General features: G+C 41.1%; 1 protein-coding gene across 1 annotated transcript; it reads left to right on the top strand.

The window, feature by feature from the left end:
* The first annotated feature begins 955 nt into the window (after window positions 1-955).
* LOC458285 (small ribosomal subunit protein uS5-like) lies at window positions 956-1,884 on the top strand. The gene has a single exon (XM_054675022.2). It carries the CDS (start codon window positions 960-962, stop codon window positions 1,839-1,841), a length of 882 nt encoding a protein of 293 aa, XP_054530997.1. The 5' UTR covers window positions 956-959; the 3' UTR covers window positions 1,842-1,884.
* Window positions 1,885-10,805: the final 8,921 nt, after the last annotated feature.

Here is a 10,805-nt window from a genome sequence, read left to right as displayed (position 1 = left end):
AATTTACAAAGACTGAAGTCATATGAACTATATTTTCTGACCACAATGGTATAAAACTAGAAATCAATAAGAGGAGGAATTTCTGAAAATTCACAAACACATGGAAATTGAACAACATGCTCCGAATAACCAATGGGTCAATGAAGAAATTAAAAGGGAAATTTAAAAATATCTTGAGACAAACAAAACTGGAAACACAGCATACTAAAACTTAGGAGATGCAGCAAAAGCAACTCTAAGAGGAAAGTTTAGATAAGCAATAAATATCCACATCAAAAAAGAAGAAATATCTGAAATAATCTAATGTTATACCTCAAGGAAGTAGAAAAACAAGAACAAACAAGTCCAAATTTAGCAGAAGGAAAAAAATAATAAAGACCAGAGCAAAAATAGATGTAATAGATAAATAAAATAGAAAAATAATAGAAAAGATCAGTGAAACTAAGAGTCAGGTGTTTGAAAAGCTAAATAAAATTGACAAAACTTTAGGTAGACTATGAAAAATAAAGGGAAAAGACTAAAATAAATGAAATCACAGAGAAAAAAGACATAACTGATACCAGATAAACAACAATGTACTGTAAGAGACTACTATAAACAATTACATACCAAAAAATTTTACAAGCAAGAAGAAATGGATAAATTCCTAGACACATAAACCTATCAAAACTGAATCATGAAGAAACTGGAAATCTGAAAGGACCAATAAAAAGTAAGGAGATTGAATCAATAATAAAAGCCTCCTATCAAAAAAAGAGCCCAGGATTTGATGACTTTACTGCTGAATTCTACCAAACATTTATAAAGAATTAATATTGATCCTTCCAAAATCTTCCAAAAAATGGAAGAAGAGGAAATACATCCAAACTCATTTTACAAGGTGAGCATTACCTCTATACTAAATCCAGACAAAGACACTACAGATAAAGAAAATTACTTCTTTTCCGAGAAAACACCAAATGGCGGATGACGCCGGTGCAGCGGGGGGACCCGGAGGCCCTGGTGGCCCTGGGATGGGGAACCGCGGTGGCTTCCGCGGAGGTTTCGGCAGTGGCATCCGGGGCCGGGGTCGCGGCCGTGGACGGGGCCGGGGCCAAGGCCGCGGAGCTCGCGAAGGCAAGGCCGAGGATAAGGAGTGGATGCCTGTCACCAAGTTGGGCCGCTCGGTCAAGGACATGAAGATCAAGTCCCTGGAGGAGATATATCTCTTCTCCCTGCCCATTAAGGAATCAGAGATCATTGACTTTTTCCTGGGGGCCTCTCTCAAGGATGAGGTTTTGAAGATTATGCCAGTGCAGAAGCAGACCCGTGCCGGCCAGCGCACCAGGTTCAAGGTGTTTGTTGCTATCGGGGACTACAATGGCCACGTCGGTCTGGGTGTTAAGTGCTCCAAGGAGGTGGCCACCGCCATCCGTGGGGCCATCATCCTGGCCAAGCTCTCCATTGTCCCCGTGTGCAGAGGCTACTGGGGCAACAAGATCGGCAAGCCCCACATCGTCCCTTGCAAGGTGACAGGCCGCTGCGGCTCTGTGCTGGTGCGCCTCATCCCTGCACCCAGGGGCACTGGCATCGTCTCCGCACCTGTGCCTAAGAAGCTGCTCATGATGGCTGGTATCAATGACTGCTACACCTCAGCCCGGGGCTGCACTGCCACCCTGGGCAACTTCGCCAAGGCCACCTTTGATGCCATTTCTAAGACCTACAGCTACCTGACCCCCGACCTCTGGAAGGAGACTGTATTTACCAGGTCCCCCTATGAGGAATTCACTGACCACCTCGTCAAGACCCACACCAGAGTCTCCGTGCAGTGGACTCAGGCTCCAGCTGTGGCTACAACATAGGGTTTTTATACAAGAAAAATAAAGTGAATTAAGCGTGAGAAAAAAAAAAAAGAAAGAAAATTATAGGCCAATACCCATAGTGAATATATATGGTTTGAATATTTGTTCCAACCAATTCTCATGTTGAATTGTTATCCCCAGTGTTGGAGGTGGGGCCTGCTGGGAAGTGTTTGGGTCATGGGGGCAGACCCCTCATGGCTTGGTGCTGTCCTCATGATGATGAGTTCTCATGAGATCTGGTTGTTTAAAAGTGTGTGGCACCTCCCTGCCCCCTCTCTCTCTTGCTCGCACTCTGGCCATGTGAGGTGCCTGCTCCTGCTTTGCCTTCTGCCATGAGTAAAAGCTCCCTGAGGCCTCCCCAGAATCCAAACACATTCTGGCACTATGCTTGCACAGCCTGCAGAACCGTGAGCCAAGTAAGCCTCTTTTCTTTATAAATTACCCAATCTTGAGTATTCCTTTTTGCAACGCAAGAACAGCCTAATAGAACATATATAAGAATCTTTAACGAAGTACTAGCCAACTAATTCAATAACACATGAAATATATTATGTACCAAAATCAAGTGGGATTTATCTCTCGGATCCAACGATAATACAACATATACAAATCTAGAAATGTGATACACCACATTAATATAACAAAGGACAAAAACCATATGATCATCTCCTCAGATGCAGAAAAAACATTTGACAAAATTCAACACGCTGTCATGATAAGAACTTTCAACAAATTAGGTAAAGGAGGAACGTACCTCAATTCAATGAAGGCCATATATGAAAAGCCTACAGCTTATATCAGGCTTAATGGTGTAAAGTTGAAAACTTTTCCTCTAATGTCAGGAATAAGGCAAGGATGCCCACTCTTTCTTGTCACTTCTATTCAACATAGTACTGAAAGTGCTAGCTGGAGCAATTAGGCAGAGAATACAAGAGCTGGGCGCGGTGGCTCACGCCTGTAATCCTAGTACTTTGGGAGGCTGAGGTGGGCGGATCACAAGGTCAGGAGATCGAGACCACGGTGAAACCCCGTCTCTACTAAAAATACAAAAAAAAATTAGCCGGGTGCGGTGGCGGGTGCCTGTAGTCCCAGCTACTCGGGAGGCTGAGGCAGGAGAATGGTGTGAATCCAGGAGGCGAAGCTTGCAGTGAGCCGAGATCGTGCCATTGCACTCCAGCCTGGGTGACAGAGCGAGACTCCATCTCAAAAAATAAAAATAAAAAAAATAAAAATAAATAAAAAGCATTCAGACTGAAAAGAAAGAGGTTAATTTGTCCTTGTTTGCAGATGACATGCTCTGATATGCAGAAAACCCTAAAACAACTGTTTAGAAATAATGGACAAATTTGATAAAGTTGCAGGGCATAAAATCAACATACAAAAAATCAGTAGCATTTCTATACAGTAAAAATGAACTATCAAAAAGGAAAAAATGAGCTATCAAAAAGGAAGTCTAGGAAACAATCCCATTTACAATAGCTACCAAAAAAAAGATACTTAGAAATAAATTTAAACAAGGAGGTTAAAAACTTGTACACTGGAAACTGAAACATTGATGAAAGAAATTGAAGACACAAATAAGTGGAGATATTGTTTTCACAGATTGGAAGAATTAATAATATTGTTAAAATGTCCATACTACCCAAAGTGATCTACAGATGCAATGCAATCATATCAAAATTCCAATGACATTTTTCACAGAAATAGAAAAAAAACCTTAAAATTTATATGGAATCACAAAGATCCCAAATTGCTAGAACTATCTTGGGCAAAAACAAGAAAGCTGAACATATCACACTACCTGGTTTTAAAGAATATTACAAAGTTATAAAAATCAAAACAGTATAATGCTGGCATTTAAAGCAGAAACATAGATCAAAGGAATATGACAGAGAACCTAGAAACAAACAGAATCATTTATGGTCAACTGATTTTGACAAAGATACCAATAAAACTCAACTGGCAAAGAACAGCCTCTTCAATAAAAGTTCTTGGCAAAACTGGATGCTCGCATGCAGAAGAATGAAATTGGACCCTAATTTCACATCATATACAAAAATCAATTCTAAATGGATTAAATAATTAAATGTAAAACCTAAAACTGTAAAAGTACTAGAAGAAAACATAGAAGGAAAGCTCCATTACATTGGTCTAGGCAATGAGAACCAAAAATAGACAAGTGGGATAATATCAAACCACAAAGAAAACAACTAACAGAGTTAAGAGACAACCTATGGAATGGGAGAAAATACTTAGAAACCATGCATCTGATAAGGGCTAATATCCAAAATATGTAAGGAACTCAAACAACTCACCAGCAAGCAAACAACCTGATTAAAAAATTGGCAAAGGACCAAAAGAAGACATATGCATAGCCAATAGGTAGATGAAAAAAAAATGCTCAACATCACTAATCATCAGAGAAATGCAAATTAAAACCATGATGAGTTATCACCTCACACCTACCTGTTGGAATGGTTATTATCAATTAGACAGACTATCCTAGGGGCTGGCAAGGATGTGAAGAAAAGGCAATTCTTGCCCACTGTTGGTGTGAATGCAAATTAGTATACCCATATGGAGAATAGTATGGAAGTTCCTGAAAAAAACAAAAATAGAATTACCATATTATCCAGCAATTAGACTACTGGGTATATATCTAAAGAACATAAAATCAGTATGCCAAAGAGATATCTGCACTCCATGTTCATTGCAGTGTTATTCATAACAGCCAAGATGTGGAAGCATCAACATATATAAATAATAAAATATTACTCAGCTTTTAAAAAGAAGGAAATCCTGTCATTTGCAACAACATGACGAACCTAGAGAGCATTATGTTAAGTAAAATAAGCAGGCACAGAAAGATAAATATCACATAATCTCACTTTAATATGAAATCTAAAGAAATTCAATTCACAGGAACAAGGTAGAATGGTGTCTACCGGGGTCTGAGGGCTGGACGCTGGGGAGATGTTGGAGATACAATATTTCAGTTAGATAGGAGAAGTGAGCTAAGAGATTTGCTGTACAACATGGGGACTACAGTTAATGTATTGTATTCCTGAAGATTACTAAGAGAGTGGATTTTGAGTGTTCTCACCATAAAAAATAAGTGAGGTAATGCATATATTAGTTAGATTTAGTCATTCCACAATATCATTCCACAATGTATCCAGGTTTCAAAACATCATATTGTACATGATAAATATATATAATTTTTTGTCAATTAAAACATAAATTAATTTAAAAACTATAATCCAAGAAGACTTTAAATAATAGAATACTTGAATCAACATGGCAAGGTGTCACCATGTACTAGCCACAATGATCCAGAATAGCCTCAGAAATCTGAAGTTTAGTGCCCTTTCACTCAGATACTTACTGCTACATTTTACCCTCTGTCACTAAAAATTTTCAGGAAGTGAACTCTTCCCAAGTTAAGACACTGGACACATTAACTGATGGGTATAATCCTAAAGAATGTATATTTAATGGGAGAGTTATAAGAGACTTCCTCTGGATAGAAGACTATCTTTGAATGCTTCATGTCATAGTTATTTCAACTATATTTTTGGCTAATGGACTTTTCTTGGTGATAGATATTGCACTTAGCACCTAAACCCAACCCTTGCATTTCAGATAACCTTCTGTACTGCATGATTTAGGCATCCTAGGTTTGTTAGGATGAACTAGAGGTTGGGTGGGGCACATATTGCTGATGACAGCATCAGTTACGGACTCACTATGAGCATCAGCTGTGGCCAAAGTATGGAAATGATGCAGGAGCTGGCCAATACCGTGACATCGGAGGTGGGGAGTATTCTTTTAGGGTCCTCCCATCTGCATTCGCCATCTTGAAGGAGCATGTCTGGAGCATAGGAAGAGAACAAATAATGCAAAAGCAGTGGGAATCATAAGACTATGCATGTGGTCACCAACAGTCCAGACCCTCATCTGTGATTCTCTGATGACTAGGACTTAACATTTTGGAGATCCAGATTTTGGCAGAATAGGCATTTGATTCCTCCTATATCTCCATGAAGTTCAAAGTCTTCCAGGATTCCTCACCACCCTACTGTAAATAATATGGAGGTATACAGATGCTTCCATATAAGACAGAGCACACAGTCATAACCAAATAGGCACCCTTTCCAGCTGCAATATTCTAGGTGTAGCCTCTGAGTTCCCTGGGGCAGGGTAGGCTGTCCAGAGAGCTCTCTGGAACATAGGTCAGGACACCAGTGATTGGAGCAACTGCTTCTAGTAAAATTCATAGTTCATGGCACTTGCACCAGTGACAGGAAATAGAGCAGTTTGGAACCCATAGTGTGTTTACATGGCAAAGTGCTCTGGATTTGGACATGGAAGTTTACTCTCCATGTGGCCACTGGCAGGTAACTTTGCTTCTCATTGTTTTTCTGTTTGTTTATTTTGAGATGGAGTCTCCCTCTGTCACCCAGGCTGGAGTGCAGTGGTGCAATCTCGGCTCACTGCAACCTCTGCCTCCCAGGTTCAAGCGATTCTCCTGCCTCAGCCTCCTGAGTAGCTGGGACTACAGGTGTGCGCCACCACACCTGGCTAATTTTTGTATTTTTAGTAGAGATGAGGTTTCACCACATTGGCCAGGCTGGTCTCAAACTCCTGACCTCAGGTGATCCACCTGCCTCGGCCTCCCAAAATGCTGGAATTACAGGCATGAGCCACTGTGCCTGGCTAACTTAGCCTCTCTTAATGCAGATATACATTGGAGATCAAGTTTGGATCCAACTGCCACAATAAAGAGAATCACACATATTTTTGGTTTCCTGCTGCATATAAAAGTTATGTTTACACTACACCATAATCTATTAAGTGTGCAATAGTATTATATGTTAAAAACAGTGTATATAATTAAAAGTATTTTACTGCTAAAAATGCTAGTGATCATCTGACCTTCAGTGAGTCATAATTGTTTTGCTGGTAGAGAGTCTTGCCTCAATGTTGATGGCTGCTGACTGACCAGGGTGGTGGTTACTAAAGTGGCTATGGAAATTTCTTAAAATAAGACAACAATAAAGTTTGCTGCATCAGTTGACTATTTCTTTCATGAAAGATTTCTCTGTAGCATGTGATGTTGTTTGAATTTCTTTCCACGGAAGAATTTCTTTCAAAATTGGAGTCAATCTTCTCAAATCCCGCTACTGCTTTATCATAAGTTTATGTAACATTTTAAATCCTTTGTTGTCATTTCAACAGTCTAATGATACAACTTTCATGGATGAGGAGTTGCTATTTTTTTTTTTAAGAGACAGGGTCTTGTCTTAACACCCAGGCTAGAGTGCAGTGGCAAGGATCATAGCTCACTGCAGCCTCAAACTCCTGGGTTCAAGTGATCCTCCTGCCCCAGCCTCCCAAGTAGCAAAAATGTTTTCAGCATCCTTACCAGGAGAAGTTTCTAATTCAAGAAGCCACTTTCATTGCTCATCCATAAGAAGCAACTCCTTGACTGGGTGCCATAGCTCATGCCTATAATAATCTCAGCACTTCGGGAGGCCGAGGTAGGAGGGGATCACTTGAGGCCAGGAACTTGAGATCAGCCTGGGGAACTTAGCTAGACCTTGTCTTTCCAAAAAAAAAAGCCAAGGGCAGTAGTGCATGCCTGTAGTTCTAGCTACCAGGGAAGCTGAGGTGGTAGCATAGCTCAAGCCAAGGAGTTCAAGACTGCAGTGAACTCTGATCATGCCACTGTACTCCAGCCTGGGCAACTGAATGAGATCCTATCTCTTAAAAAAAAAGAAGTAACCCTTCATCCATTCAAGTTTTATCATGAGATTCCAGCAATTCAATCACATTTTCAGGCTCAACTTCTAACTCTAGTTCTCTTGCTATTTCTATCACATCTGCAGTGGGCTCCTCTATGAAGTCTTGAAACTCTCAAAGTCAGCCATGAGAGTTGGAATCAATTTCTTCCAAACTCCTGTTAGTGATGATATTTTCACCTCCTCCTGTCGATCATGAATGTTCTTAATGGCGTCTAGAATGGTGAATCATTTCCAGAAGGTTTTCAATTTATTTTGCCCAGATCCATCAGAAGAATCACTATCTATGTCACCTATAGCCTTATAAGATGTATTTCTTAAACAATAAGATTTGAAAGTCAAGATCACTTCTTGAGCCATGGGCTGTAGAATGTATATTGTGTTAGCAGGCATGAAAACAATATTAATCTCCTTGTACATCTCCATCGGAGCTCTTGGGTGACCAGGCACGTTGTCAATGGGAGTAGTATTTTGAATGAGTATTTTTTATTTGAGCAGTAGGTGTCTAGGTGTCAAAAGTAGACTCAAAATGTGTCTAGGTGTGAAAAGTAGACTCAAAATATTCAGTGAACCATGCTGTAAATAGATGTGCTATCATCAAGATGGTGTCTTATTTATAGGCAGAGTAGATTTAGCAGAATTCTGAAGGGACTTGGAATTTTCAGAATGGTAAATGATCATCATTACCTTTAACTTAAAGTCACCAGCTGCATTAGCCCCTAACAAGAGAGTCAGCCTATCCTTTCAAGCTTTGAAGCCAGGCATTGACTTTTGCTCTCTAGTTATGAAAGTCTTAGATGGCATCTTCTTCCTACAGAAGGCTTATTTTTCCACACTGAACATCTGTTGTTTAATGTAGACATCTTCATCACTTTGCAAGATCTTCTGGGTAACTTGCTGCAACTTCTACGTTAGCACTTGCTGCTTCACTTTGCACTTTTATATTACGGAGATGGCTTCTTTCTTTAAACCTCATGAAATAATTTCTGCTAACTTCCAACTTTTCTTCTGCAGCTTTCTCACCTCTTTCAGCCTTCATAATATTGGAGAGAGCTAGGGCCTTTCTCTGGTTAGGTTTTTGGCTTAAGGGAATGTGGTGGTTAGTTTGATCTTCTGCCCAGACCACTAAAATTTTCTCCATATCAGCAATAAGGTTGTTTTGCTTTCTTATCATCCATGTGTTCACTAGAGTAGCACTTTTAATTTCCCTCAACAACTTTTCCTTTGCATTCATATCTTGGCTAACTGGCACAAGAGGCCTAGCTTTTGGCATATCTTGGCTGTTGACATGCCTTCCTAACTGTAATCATTTCCAGCTTTTCATTTAAAGTGAGAGACATAGAACCCTTCCTATCACTTGAACACGTAGAGAACATTGTGGAGTTATTAATTGGCCTAATTTTAATATTGTTATGTCTCAGGAAATAGAGAGGCCTGAGGAGAGGGAGAGAGATGGGGAAATGGCCAGTTGTTGGAGCAGTCAGAACACACACACAACATTTATCCATTAAATTCATCATTTTTTAGGGGCGCAGTTCATAGTGTCCCAAAACAATTACAACAGTAATAACCAAGATTATGGATGACAGATCATCACAACAGATATGATAATAAAACAAGTTTGAAATTTTTTTTTTAAGATGGAGTTTCACTCTTGTTGCCCAGGCTGCAGTGCTATGGCAAGATCTCGGCTCACTGCAACCTTCACCTCCCAGGTTCAAGCGATTCTCTTGCCTCAGTCTCCCAAGTAACTGGGATTACAGGCATGCGCCACCACACTCAGATAATTTTGTATTTTTATTAAAGACGGAGTTTCACCATGTTGGTCAGGCTGGTCTCGAACTCCTGACCTCAGGTGATTCACCTGCCTTGGCCTCCCGAGTGCTGAGATTGCAGGCGTGAGCCACTGCGCCTAGCAAGTTTGAAATATTTTGAGAATTACCAAAATGTGACACAGACATGAAGTAAGCACATGCTGTTAGAAAAATGGTGCCAGATGACTTGCTCGATGCAGAGTTGCCACAAACCTTCAATTTGTATGAAACGCTATAGCTGTGAAGTGCAATAGAGCAAGGCTCAATAAAACAAGATATGCCTGTAGTGTCTAGTAGGCATGTTTGGGGGTGGCTTGAGAGGATGCTTGGTAAGGGAGGCTATCCAAGGAAACACCAAATAAGGTCTCTTGGAGATCATGCCCTTACAGCCCACAGAGTACATCTGATGGTGTCTGTGTTGATGGTTGATCATGATCTCTTTCCTAAGACCTCCTTGTCCAAGGGAAGCTCTTGAGAAAGGTGAAGACAAGCCTGAGATACCCAGAGCCCGGTGATGCCTCAGAGGTGGCTCACAGCCTCTGGTCTGATGAAGGAAGTTTTCTTCTCTGATGTCTCTTTCATTGAATGACCCAGCAAGAAGCACTAGACTGGAGCATAACACTGCACTCCTGCCTCTGGGCATGGCCTATCCTCCTGAAACCTCTTCACATTTGGCTTCATGTCCCAGTTAGCTACATGTGACCCAACCCTGGATCTAGCCCCAGGATCATTTCAGAGGAGTTGTGATTGCAGAGTAGGAGAGTCTGTACCCCACTGATTAATTTCCACCAACTCACAGTAGGACGACAGGGAAGACCCATAGCCACTCTGTGCCAATTACTCCTTAGCAACAGCAGCATGAACCACCTGTTCCACATCCCTTAGTGTTCCTCTTGATCTAAAGAAAAAAGAATGAACCGGCCCCTAAGGAAGAGGGCTTGGGAAAGATAAGGACTATTCAGTTAATGGAAGGTGCTGGAGTGTCAGATCCTGAGGCCCAAAATGGGTCCCATCAGAGGAGTAGCCATATTGGTGGGTGCTGGATAGGAGAAGCTTTGGGGTTGGTGCAGGCACTCACTCTCACTAGGATGCCTCTGGTCTCAGGTAATGGAGAGAAGTGAGGAAAAAGTGATCCTAGAGGAAACACCCTCTTCCAGTCACATCATATCCTCTCACTCTCTTGTGGCCTTGGGCTTGCTGGACTTCCTGGGACTCATTATCCTAATGATAGACAGTAATCTGAACCTTACAGAGAGATTGGGGAGCATAGGATGGCGGTGCACCAAGGCTAAGGAGACCAAAGCAGTGCTTGGGGGACTCCCACTCTTTATCTCGGGTTCTAACTGCCA

The sequence above is a fragment of the Pan troglodytes genome, chromosome 21, assembly GCF_028858775.2.
Source record: "Pan troglodytes isolate AG18354 chromosome 21, NHGRI_mPanTro3-v2.0_pri, whole genome shotgun sequence".
In the NCBI taxonomy this organism is placed as follows: domain Eukaryota; kingdom Metazoa; phylum Chordata; class Mammalia; order Primates; family Hominidae; genus Pan; species Pan troglodytes.
The sequence above is the reverse complement of the archived record's forward strand: the minus strand, read 5'-3'. Positions and strand labels throughout refer to the sequence as shown.

What these genes read in the sequence shown, in the direction of transcription:
- LOC458285 (XM_054675022.2), top strand. Translation starts at nt 960, where the DNA reads ATGGCGGATGACGCCGGTGCAGCGGGGGGACCCGGAGGCCCTGGTGGC.